Consider the following 13,044-nt stretch of genomic DNA (forward strand, 5'->3'; position numbering starts at 1 on the left):
CATCATTATAATATTCACATTTTAGTCTCTTGGCATCCACAAATATGTAAAAATGCATTTGATGCATCCAAGTCCAAAAACAGAGGCTGTTTCAGCCCAATGCGGTCACATTGTTGGGATGCCTCCCTTGCCATTTGGCCTGCTTACAGTGGAGGCTAGATAATGATTGAGGATGTTCATCCATCTTCCCTAGTATTACCCTTTGTTCTCTCTGATGTGACTTGACTTGGACCATGTTCCTGTCTATCTTCATTTGTGATTGCATGCTATGCTTCAGCTTCTGTATAGCTTGACTGCTTGACTTAGCTTGACTGCCAAGCACTGGCATTTTCATATTATATTAAGTCCACGTGTCCGTTCACTTTACTTAGGACTGGACGATTGGCTTAACTCAAGGGCTTTGGTGCCTCAACCCTCCCCTTCTCCTTCTGTTCAGAGACCAGCCTATCAAAGGCTTGCTTTGGTCACCATACAATTACAGCATCTGTAGTCTTTACATTTGCCAGGCCAATTAGATATGGTCCCTATGCTTTCTATTTACAGTGGCATAAAATAGGTTTATGGCCAGTCATTGCTCCCTCATCATCATACTCCCATGGCTTTAAGCAGCTGTTTCTTCTGAGGTCCGGCTAATATACTCCACATCTGGTGATGCTTCCATTACGACTACATGCCAGAGGAAAGGTTTGGCGTAGGGGGGTGGAGGATCGCTGGGGCGGGAAGGGGGATCTTTTGAAGCTTGACTGGAGCAGGACTAAAAGGAAAAGAAGGAAGAGAACGAAGAGCAGTAGAATCCCTACCCAGGAGTCCTTGCACACCCTTATCTCTCATGTGTCTTGTCTGAGGCTGTGGATATAAAGGCCTAGCCTGTGATGGTATTTCATTGTGTTCAGTCCGAGGAGCCAGAGGTGTTCTCCTCCAGGGGTCACAGCTTTTACTTCCCCTGATTCTTCCTCCCCAGACAGCTGGTTTCAATTTGTCTTCCTCAAGACAGTTTGATTAAATCAATCCCTAAAACATGTTACACACTTTCGCAACCCCCCCCCCTCTCTCTCTCTCTCTCTCTCGTTCTCGCTTTCACTCTTTCATTCTCTCTCTCTGTCACACACACATCCACACACACAAATATTATGGTGAAGTACAGAGAGTTGCAAATCGTTATCCAGATTTTCATATCGTCATACCGGCCATCTCTCATCCCGGGAGGATTTACAGTATTACCTGCATATCACACAAGGGGTTGCTAAAAACGCAAGAAAAGCCCATCAGGCCTCTATTACCAGAATGCTAACAAAACTAACTAATAGCGCAATCACATAGACACTGTTAGCTAAAGCTAACGAGCGAAAACGAACAAAACTAATTGCAAAGACAGGCAAATCCAGCTCATAAAGTTATATAAGCATAGCTAGTAGCTACCGAATGTCATTTTCAGTGAGTGTAGATAATTACAAGCAAACGTCAACGAGAGAAATTGTACAAATGGACAAAGTTGTGATGCATGCTTTTCTGAAGGAATAGCAGCATGTGTACATGGAGCAGAGGGGAGAAGAACAGAGGAGAGAAAAAAAACGCTAGTAGGAAGCACAGGGGAAATATGGCACCTGAACAGATAACTCATCCAGAGCTCTTAGACTTCTGGCAGAAAGCTATTATAAGATATCTGATGGCAAACAGTTAGTAGTGAATTGCATACAAGTGTAACTTCATCACCTTTTGAGACTCGTCGATAGATATAGAACGCTATGGACACACTAGCTCCCGCATTCTCCCGTTGTGCTATTTACAAACAAACACATGACTGGCTCAACTGTTCTGGGGAACTATGATAAGCTTAATCTCCTAAGGTATTGCACAAGTTGACTGCAGGAATTAGCTACAAATATTCAAATAAATAGTTTTGACAGTATTGATGGTATTGAAAAACCATCCCGTGGCTTTTTCCAAATACCCCAGTACACGGTATACCGCCCAAGCCTACAACCAACCCAACATTGAACACGTTGGCTTTATTGGAGCCAAAAATTAGCTCTACAAACCTCAGTTTGCAGTGATGTCCTTTAGTTTCTAGCATTCAGACACATGAAGATCAAAGAAACAGGCCCCAGATTGAAAACAAACATTTCTATAGTGCCGTTTGTTTTACCTCCATATGGGCTGTGGGTTGTTACCTCTGTTTGGGAGATTGCTGAAACAGGAGCCACCCACTGTCTCTGACTGTGGTTTAGATGACTCGTCCATCTCTCCTCTGAGTGTATCAGTCAGGCTAACCAGTCAGGCCAACCGCAGTGCAGTGGGAATCTACATTGGTGATGCGGGGAATTCCACCTCACACACAATCGGACCACTGCAACACCACAGAAGAACAATGACATACATGTAGCCGGTATATCACCACTACCAATGTGTGGCCCTTTCATAACACATTTTAGTTATGTGCTTTTTTATAAAGGAGTTCAATTTCGTTGTGGTCAGTTTTGGTTATAATTTTCTGGGGTCTAGTTAAAAAGCTCCATCCTGCAAATTGGTTCCTAAACCTATCAATTGCAGGGTCAACTACAGGGTAATTTATTACTTAAGCCAGTAAAAAATTACCATAACCGTTTAACCATGAAATCTGGCTGCTCATGTGATTTAAACGTATAGAAATGTTTTTACTTCTTCTGCTAGGGGATATTGCTTTAGCTACAAAAGTATCAGTCCCGCAGTCTGTGGTTACCGAAGCACTTCTAAGATGAAATCACAAATGTTTTTTTTTCTGGCAATTAAACGCTTTAACACATTGGAGAAAGCGGGAGTGGGAATTCCTGGTCAGGCCAGCCTTTACTTTGGCCCTGACCACTGTAGCCAATGTGTTTTCTTATGTCCGTTAAGGGACACACAGGGCTCTCTAAGGGACAATGAGATTATTCCACAGGCAAGTTTGATTTATTTTTCAATTTAATTCCCCCTATGAGAGGAGAGGTGCTATTGGATATATTGTTCCCATCAAAATGCTCGTGCATGGAGCATCACTCATCTAACCTTGACACTGGAAAAACAGAGATGATGAGTGTCTTAGACCGGAGTAGAACAGCCCAGAGCAAAGCAGAGCTGAACACGACTGTTACTGCAGGTAGTACAGCTCAGATTACTGTGGACAAAGCAAGACAAATGGCCAGACAATGGGAGAGTGTCTGTTGTTTTAATGTCCATGACTCCGGGACCTCATTCATGACAAGATGACCAAAAATGCCTTAAGTGTAGTTCACTGTCAGGTAAGACATACAGGTAACTGCCAAAATAAAGAAAACACTTGAGTAAATGAGGGATACTAAGTATTCAAAGCAGGTGCTTCCACACAGGTGTGGTTCCTGAGTTAATTAAGCATTTAATATCCCATCATGCTTATGGTCATGTATAAAAACAAATGCCCAGTTGGCCATTATTTTGGCTACCATGGCTAGAAGAAGTGAACTCAGTGACTTTGAAAGAGGGGTCTCAAAGGAGCATCGAGGGTTTAAACACTGAGGTATAATAAGAACTGGAGACTGCGTCCAAGATGTCTGACCGTTGTTTTAAAGGTAATCTATTTTTGAATTTGTATTCTGTATTTATTATGGATCCCCATAATTATGGCAGCAGCTATTCTTCATGGGGTCCAGCAAAAATTAAAGCAGTAATATACATTATTATACCATTTTTAAACATTAAAATACATTTTACAACAGATTTCACAATACATTAAGTGTGTGTCCTCCAGCCACTACTCTACTACAATCCATGTGTATGTGTGTGTATAGTGTGTATGTTGTGTGTGTTTGTATGTGTGTGTTTGTACCTGTGTGTGTGACTCTTGACAGTCCTCACTGTTCTATAAGGTGTATTTTTTAATCATTTTTTTCAAGTGGAATAGAGTTCGATGTAGCCATGGCTCTATGTAGTACTGTGCGCCTCCCATAGTCTGTTCTGGACTTGGGGACTGTGAAGAGACCTCTGGTGGCATGTCTTGTGGGGTATGCATGGGTGTCGGAGCTGTGTGCTAGTAATCTAAATAGACTGTTCGGTGCATTCAACATGTCAATACTTCTTATAAAAACAAGTAGTGATGAAGTCAATCTCTCCTCCACTTTGAGCCATGAGATTGGAATGCAAATTATTAATGTTAGCTCTACGCGTACATTTAAGGGCCAGCCATGCTGCCCTGTTCTGGGCCAGTTGTAATTTTCCCAAGTCTCTCTTTGTGGCACCTGACCACATGACTGGGCAGTAGCCAAGGTGCAACAAAACTAGGGCCTGTAGGACCTGCCTTGTTGATATTGTTGTTAAGGAGGCAGAGCAGCGCTTTATTGTGGACAGAACTCTCCCCATTTTAGCTACTGTTGCATCAATATGTTTTGACCATAACCGTTTACAATCCAGGGTTACTCCAAGCAGTTTAGTCTCCTCAACTTGCTCAATTTCCACATTATCCATTGCAATATTTAGTTGAGGTTTAGGATTTAGTGAATGATTTGTCCCAAATACAATGCTTTTAGTTTTTGAAATATTTAGGACTAACATATTTCTCGCCACCTGTTCTGAAGCTGACTGCAGCTCTTTGTTAAGTGTTGCAGTGATTTCACTTGCTGTAGTAGCTGATGTGTATAGTGTTGAGTCATCTGCATACATAGACACACAGGCTTTACTCAAATCCAGTGGCGCAGGTCATTAGTAATGATTGAAAAAAGTAAGGGGCCTAGACAGCTGCCCTGGGGAATGCCTATTTCTGCCTGGATTATGTTGGAGAGGCTACCATTAAAGAACACCCTCTGTGTTCTGTTAGACAGGTAACTCTCAATCCACAGTATAGCAGTAAAGCCATAACAGATATGTTTTTCCAGCAGCATACTACACTACTGTTCAAAAGTTTGGGGTCATTTAGAAATGTCCTTGTTTTTGAAAGAAAATCATTTTTTTGTCCATTAAAATAACATCAAATTGATCAGAAATACAGTGTAGACATTGTTAATGTTGTAAATGGCTATTGTAGCTGGAAATGGTTGATTTTTAATGGAATATCTACATAGGCGTACAGAGGCCCATTATCAGCAAGAATCTGTCCTGTGTTCCAATGGCATGTTGTGTTTGCTAATCCAAGTTTATCATTTTAAAAGGCTAATTGATCATTAGAAAACCCTTTTGCAGTTATGTTAGCAAAGCTGAAAACTGTTGTGCTGATTAAAGAAGCAATAAAACTGGCCATCTTGAGACTAGTTGAGGATCTGGAGCATCAGCAATTGTGGGTTTGATTAAAGGCTCAAAATGGCCAGAAACAAATAACTTTCTACTGAAACTCGTCAGTCTATTCGTTTTCTGAGAAATGAAGGCTATTCCATGCGAGAAATTGCCAAGAAACTGAAGATCTCGTACAACGCTATGTACTACTCCCTTCACAGAACAGCGCAAACTGGCTCTAACCAGAATAGAAAGAGGAGTGGGAGGCCCCGGTGCACAACTGAGCAAGAGGACAAATACATTAGAGTGTATAGTTTGAGAAACAGGCGCCTCACAGGTCCTCAACTGGCAGGTTCATTAAATAGTACCAGCAAAACACCAGTCTCAACGTCAAAAGTGAAGAGGCGACTCCGGGATGCTGACCTTCTAGGCAGAGTTGCAAAGCCATATCTCAGACTGGCCAATAAAAAGAAAAGATTAAGATGGGCAGTCTGAGATATGGCTTTTCCTTTGCAACTCTGCCTAGAAGGTCAGCATCCCGGAGTCGCCTCTTCACTGTTGACGTTGAGACTGGTGTTTTGCGGGTACTATTTAATGAAGCTGCCAGTTGAGGACCTGTGAGGCGCCTGTTTCTCAAAAGGGTTTTCTAATGATCAATTAGCCTTTTAAAATGATAAACTTGGATTAGCAAACACAATGTGCCATTGGAACACAGGACTGATGGTTGCTAATAATGGGCCTCTGTACGCCTATGTAGATATTCCATTAACAATCTGCCGTTTCCAGCTACAATAGCCATTTACAACATTAACAATGTCTACACTGTATTTCTGATCAATTTGATGTTATTTTAATGGACAAAAAAATTGTTTTTCTTTCGAAAACAAGGAAATTTCTAAGTGACCCCAAACTTTTTAACGGTAGTGTATGATTGATCATGTCAAAAGCCACACTGAAGTCTATTATTATCAATTTCTCTCAGCCAATCATCAGTCATTTGTCTAAGTGCCATGCATGTTGAATGCACTTCCCTATAAGTGTGCTGAAAGTCTGTTGTTAATTTATTTACTGTAAAATAGCATTGTATCTGGTCAAACACACTCTGAATTCAGAATTACGGAATTCAAAATTACAATGCTTGTCTTTCATAATTTGGTCAGTTATACTTGGATGTGTAGGTTTGGCGTTTGTTGCTGGCATGTCATGCCTAAATTTGCTAATCTTGCCAATAAAAAAATAATTAAAGTAGTTGGCAATATCAGTGGGTTTTGTGATGAATGAGCCATCTGATTCAATAAATGATGGAGCTGAGTTTGCCTTTTTACCCAAAATGTAATTTAAGGTGCTCCAATGCGTTTTACTATCATTCTTTATATCATTTATCTTGGTTTCATAGTATAGTTTCTTCTTCTTTTTGTTCTGTTTAGTCACATGATTTCTCAATTTGCAGTAGGTTTGCCAATCGGTTATGCAGCCAGACTTATTTGCCATTCCTTTTGCCTCATCCCTCTCAACCATAACATTTTTCAATTCCTCATCAATCCACGGGGATTTAACAGTTTTTACAGTCATTTTCTTAATGGGTGCATGCTTATTAGTAACTGGAGTAAGCAATTTCATAAATGTGTCAAGTGCAGTGTCTGGTTGCTCCTCATTACACACCACAGACCAGCCAATATTCTTTACAACTTTCTGGGCCGGGCGTCAGTTAAACTGCAGTACCGAAGCAAAACTGTAGGAGCAGTCGAAACCGTGCTTCTACTGTACACCGGAACCCTGGCCCCTTGGGTTTAATGTGTGTGTGTGTGTGTGTGTGTGTGTGTGTGTGTGTGTGTGTATGTGACTCAGTCACCAGATCTCAACCCAATTGGGAGATTTTGGACCAGCACCTGAGACAGCGTCAACAAAACACCAAATGATGGAATTTCTTGTGGAAGAATGTTGTCGCATCCCTCCAATAGAGTTCCAGACACTTGTAGAATCGATGCCAAGGCGCATTGAAGCTGTTCTGGCGGCTCGTGGTGGCCCTATTAGACACTTTATGTTGGTGTTTCCATTATTATGGCAATTACCTGTATCTATTATTAGCTAGCACACAACATGATTTGGAATTACTAGTCAAGTTTCTATTTGTTCCACATAGTTGATGTTGTTTCATCGATTACAACATGCAAGGTAAAAAAAATTGGTTCGTTTTAAGTACATGAATTGAGTCCAGAGATTTCAGTTCTTCATGTCAACTTTTAATAGATCACCAAGACCCTGTTGTTTATACTAATGTAAATAGTGGGGTAAACCTTTGCCATCTAGCATTTCCCATTCCATTCATAGACACTTTTCCCCTGTCGTGCTACAGTATTGGCAGCAGCATTACAGTGGTTTATGGTCTGAGGGGAAGAAATTAAGGCTTTTATAAACTTTTGGTAAAATTTGTGAAAATGACAAACCATGATGACATAAACACATGGCGTTTCATGAGGCAAAACCTATGTGTGATAATTACTTATAAGTCACAAAAACAGCAGAATTATATTATATGACTTCACAGACTGTTATTGGTCATTTTATTGAGACAGATTACATTTTACAAATAGCAAATAATAAAAAACAATCCGAAAATAATCAATGATCAATGCATGTGCAGTTCCGCAACTCACCCAGTATGTGTCATGATTTAGTTAGAATTCGTTTGATCTCTCTCACGACATGCTCTCAAGTGAACTTTACATTCAAAACAGTAATTAATCAACCATAATATAAAGCCATGTTCTATTACTCAGTAACAGTAGCGTAACTACACAAGTCAAATTAATTATGTTCCAAATGATGATCAGATGTGAGACGTGAGACACTTCCTTGGTCTCTATTTCAACTCCTAGGGATTATTTAGATTGTGATCTGAACACTTGCACTGCTCTCCTACTATCCCAGGTGACACGTCCCTTTGACTGACTCTGGTATTTTACCTCAAGGCATCAGTAGGAAAATACATTAAAATACATTAATCCATGTGTCCCACTTCAAAGAGCTGGGTTCAGATGTGGAGCCCCAAACAGAGGGACATGGAGAAGTCCTGACACCAACCCCGTGAGAAGGGCACTATGGCCTGGGCGGTCCAGATGGCTGGTCCAATAGCATATCACTACTGTCACAGTATGCTGTGTAACTTTGGAGATGAAAGATTGGTCCTGTTAACTGAGACTGTTTTAGTTTAAGGTCTGAAAAATGACTACTTAATCCTATTGGCTGACTGAATTAACCTACAGTATCATGACATTTGTCCTCTGTTTTGGCAATCAGACATTATTGTAATTGGTCAACTGAAAGCATGTTGAGTAGGCCTGTACGATAAAGAGGTTTGAGTATTTTGTATTGAGATAGAGCTTGGTTTCAGGCAATAAAATGGCTCCATTCTAGTCAAACAACCCCACCAGATTCTATGTGATTAAAACTGTTCTGCTACTTTATTTCAACTTTAATCGCTGTCCTATCAATATTTTCTCAGGAGGTTAGTGGACTGTCATGCCGTCTCTTTTGACCAAGTCTAGATTCATACACTAAGTAAAGTAGATATGACATAACTTGCATTATTTATGTCCAAACATATTTTTATGGCTGTCAGCCTCGGGATGTTGTAACATTCTATATGATCTATGCAATTCATTCCTCAGTCAAAACAGAGGCTGTTAGTGGGAGGTTAATAAAGTGTTTTAATGTGCTAACAGCTCTGGGGAGTCTGACTGAGTTGTACTGTAGGAGACTGTTACTCTCCTACCACTTCTGCTACTGCCTCACTAGGCCTGACTGTGCTCTCAGCACTCTACTCCACTCCCAACCATGTACTCACTCCCCTTCATATCCATCTCTGACTGTTACAGTGTCTGCTATTACTGAAGAGACCATTCAGAGTGACATTTGAACAAAGATTGTTTCTGTACTGCTAGAAGAAATGGTGCTATAAAGAACCAAAGTGCACCATTATTTTAAGCAGTGTAGCCTTCTGTGAGATGTGATTTTGAGAATGACTGAACTGAACTGTCCTGCTCTTGTGTTCCAGTACCCAGCAGCCCTGATGAACCTGGGGGCCATTCTCCATCTCAACGGGAAGCTGCAGGAGGCGGAGACCAACTACCTGCGAGCTCTGCAGCTGAAGCCAGACGACACCATCACCCAGTCCAACCTGCGCAAGCTGTGGAACATCATGGAGAAACAGGGCCTCAGGACCATGGGGCTGTGAGTTAGCTCACCAGCCAGCCATCTGTGCAGCAGGCCTGGGGAAGAAGTAGCCTGCTGCCCCTTCAGAGGAGAGGAGAGGGGGAGGAGAGACTGGGAAAGTGAGGAAGGGGGAGGACAGCAGAATGCTCCTCGTGACTCCCCGCGACACCTCAGGCCAGGAGTTACTACCCTGGGAGGCTGTCTGTTGTGAGGAGTGCTTCTGGAACTTGTCCAAAATGTGTGCTCTCCCAGGATCTGTGATTCTCGACCAGAGCACTTATCTTGAAGTGGGCCATTGGTACAAACTTGACGTTTTGTGGTTAATTAGGTTTTTAATTAGTTATCGATGCTTGAAAGGTCTTTTAGGACAACCTTTGTCCTGGGGCAGTGCAAGATTAAAAGTGTGTGCGAGAGACAGGAAAGAAACGTCCCAAGGCACTGCACTCTGAAGCAGGAGCAGTGGAGTAGAAGTGACTGTACTCACCATCTAATTCAGTTTTTGGTCTGATGAAGTTGTGTTCATTGGCTTCTGTGCAGATCAGTGGAACTTGTGGCATGGTATTGGATGTTCCAGTTTTATCAGTTATGGTTTGTTAAAAAATTTTACACACCCACTGGACGCAGACGTCAGTTCAACATCTAGTTTTGATTTACATTTGGTTGAGTTGTCAACTAACATGAATTCAACGTGAAATCAACAACAACAAAATCACCACGTTATTGGTTATAGGTTAAAAGTTGAGTGAAAAAAAAATACAAAATTGCTTTATGTTGATTACTTTTTTCAAATCCAATCAGTTTTCCACATTGATTCAACATCATCACATATAATTTTTGGTTGAAATGACGTGAAAACAACCTTGACTCAACCAGTTTTTGCCCAGTAGGAAACTAGTGGCGGCCAGGCTTGATGAATTATTCATTCTGATTGACTATGAGATTTCACTGATTTGACATGTTGTTGGACATTAAGACCTACAGCACCATGCCTGCAAACAATATGTAGCAGATTGTTGAGCATCATTGAGTGATAAAAAGGGAACACACTGATAGAAAGAAAATACCAATATGTTTGTCAGAAGGAAAGACGAAATGACTTTGAACTGAAGGAAATTTCTGTTGTTTTTTGCAAACTCTATTATACCTTTCTAATTGAAGATTTGAAACTATTCCATGTAAATGTAGCAGAGAATTTCACATTCCTTCACTAAGCTTGTTGTTTCATAGAGAGACATCACATGGCTCCTGTGTAGGCTACTCATGTATCCTTGGATATTTGTCTTAGAGGAAGGTAATGTGTTATGAAAGGAAATGGCCAGCTAACTTCCCATGGTATTAACATTAGCCCCTATCAGTTGACATGCTAGTTGGAGGTTTGGACATTAGCCGAGAACTGAGGGCTTCCCCTCCCTTCGTGATACATACTGATGTGTGCTGATGACCTGTCTTCAGACATGATAAGAGGACAGTTGGAAGCCATTACTGATGGCTGAAATCTCCTAACCAAATAGCTGTCTAATCGATGCACTCCTTTACATAACAATGCACAGCCATAGTTTGTCTGAGGGAATCTTTTTATGTAATATTGCTATGTTTGAAAACGTAAATTTTCTTTTATTTGTATGTATACATGAAGTTTAATATATACAGTAAAAAGCCACATACAGTATAATTGAGACAATAGTCTGACTTGCAAGGGAAGGTCAGTGCCCAGCAGGTTCAGTATCTGTAAGATATGAAGTATTTTCCCTAGCATCAAACATTATGTTCTCTCACTCTTCTTGGTCTTAAATGTCCATTTTGTATATATTACGTGTAATTAACATCTACTTGGTTGTTATCATAAAAAAATGTACCACCGTTTATCAACTGTATCTTCAATTTGGAAGGAAGTACATGTATTCTGGAGAAACAGATGAGCCTGCTATGACATTTATGTTTATTGTAAAGAAGCCCACAGCCACCGGGCGATTTAAGATTTGTAAGTTATTTCTTTGTGTTATCTTGGCATATAAACCAGCTGGCACTGTGTTGTCTTTTTAAATGTATGTTGAAGGAAGTTTGTAAGATAAATATTGATCCATTTCACTTCAAGAAATGTGATATACCTGTACACGTTTGTCTGGAAGACTTTGCAATTATGACTGAAAAAATAAGTATTATACAACTATTTGATTCCGAACCCCATTTTCTGACAGCTGTATGTTGATTATGCTAAGATTTTGCATTTGATTAAAAAAACTAAGTTCATCATATAAAATAATTTCAATGGCTATCAAAAAGTAAAAAGTATTAAAACATTGCATTTTCTTATGCTGTCCACTTCCCTACACGGTCACCCCATCCCTCTGAGGTCATATCCAGTGCTTTATGAAGTTAGTAGTCTGATAGTTGCCTTGTTCTTTCTTGAACAAAAAATGTATGAGCCCTGTTACACTGTATGTAACCTCTGTTCTCAAGACGGTCTGTCAGTATTGGAGGCACAGCATGGCAATGTGTCTGGCTGGAGCTGGATGATTTTAGTGGTTGTTAACGTGGTGACGGTTGTGATGGTCTTGACCATACAGCACAACACTGTGTTGTATTTAGCTATGATCACTATGTCTATCTGTCTGTTATAGGGAAATGTTGAGCTAGGTTATCACAATAAACTATTCTACCTTCACACCTTCCCCCCAACCCCACCACCCCCCATCACAAGTTGTGCTAATTTCTCTTGTGTATAAATTGTTTATGAACAAATGATAGTGTGACTGAAGATGGAAATAAGTGTTTCATTCTGTCTCTCTGCTCAGGGATTTCAAGCGGTGGGTTGTATTGCTGAATCATGCTCACGGAGCACTCGGAGAGTTTACTAAATTAAAGTTATATTTTTTGAAAGTTGTTGTATTTGTATAAATGATCAAGATTTGTAGCCTTTCCTTAAACGATGCGCCAGAATAAACTTTCCCAATGTTGCTTTTTTTCCACAATAAAGTAATGGTGTTCTGCTTTCATTGTCTGTCTGAGTATTTTAGGGGGGCAGTTTTGGAGAGTTTGTTTTACATTTACAGTACTTTAGCATGTCACACTTAGCCTCAAAAACAACATTCCCATGACTTCCTTCTATATACTGATATATACAGTCCATAGGCATAAGGCATATTTACCTCATATTCACAAAGTGTATCAGATGTAATGGGGTGGTCTTGCAGGCTATGGAACAGGTTTTACAAGGCATTTAAAGTTCACCTGTAAATTTGCTAAAATGGCTCATACAATCAGCTCAAACTGATCTCCTGCTTTCATCTCTGTAGAACACAAAGGGGAAGTAAATATTCCCATATGGAAGGGAAGGGTGGTTAACACAGTGTCTACATCTGGCCTGCCTGTCTCACACCCTCCTTCCCTGCCCCATACCTCAAACCCCGCTGAGAAGCAGAAGGCCCTACCCAGTAACCCTCCAGACGTGGGAGTCAGTCTTGTGATGTTTCTCACATGTGTGAGCCTGATGGCCACTCCCATGATGTGAACACCCCATGGTGCCCAGTGTTCCTTATTGATTCATTCAAAATGTCATGTGCAAAGGCCATTGCCAATGTCTGTTCCATTTTGGATCGTATTCTCCAAATGCATGTGTGCTTCTCTTATCGT

The 13,044-nt window shown here is 40.6% G+C and overlaps 1 protein-coding gene across 1 annotated transcript in view; it reads left to right on the forward strand.

Annotated features, from left to right (window-relative positions):
* The window catches only part of LOC121532289 (protein O-mannosyl-transferase TMTC2), a 162,517-nt gene extending 150,115 nt beyond the window's left edge, over window positions 1-12,402 (forward strand). The window contains exon 12 of the mRNA XM_041838144.2: window positions 9,254-12,402. Within this exon, the coding sequence (XP_041694078.1) occupies window positions 9,254-9,433 (180 nt within the window). The 3' untranslated portion in view covers window positions 9,434-12,402. The remainder of the gene's footprint in view (window positions 1-9,253) is intronic.
* The last annotated feature ends 642 nt before the right edge of the window (window positions 12,403-13,044 follow it).

This window comes from Coregonus clupeaformis, chromosome 19, assembly GCF_020615455.1.
Source record: "Coregonus clupeaformis isolate EN_2021a chromosome 19, ASM2061545v1, whole genome shotgun sequence".
NCBI classification, from domain to species: domain Eukaryota; kingdom Metazoa; phylum Chordata; class Actinopteri; order Salmoniformes; family Salmonidae; genus Coregonus; species Coregonus clupeaformis.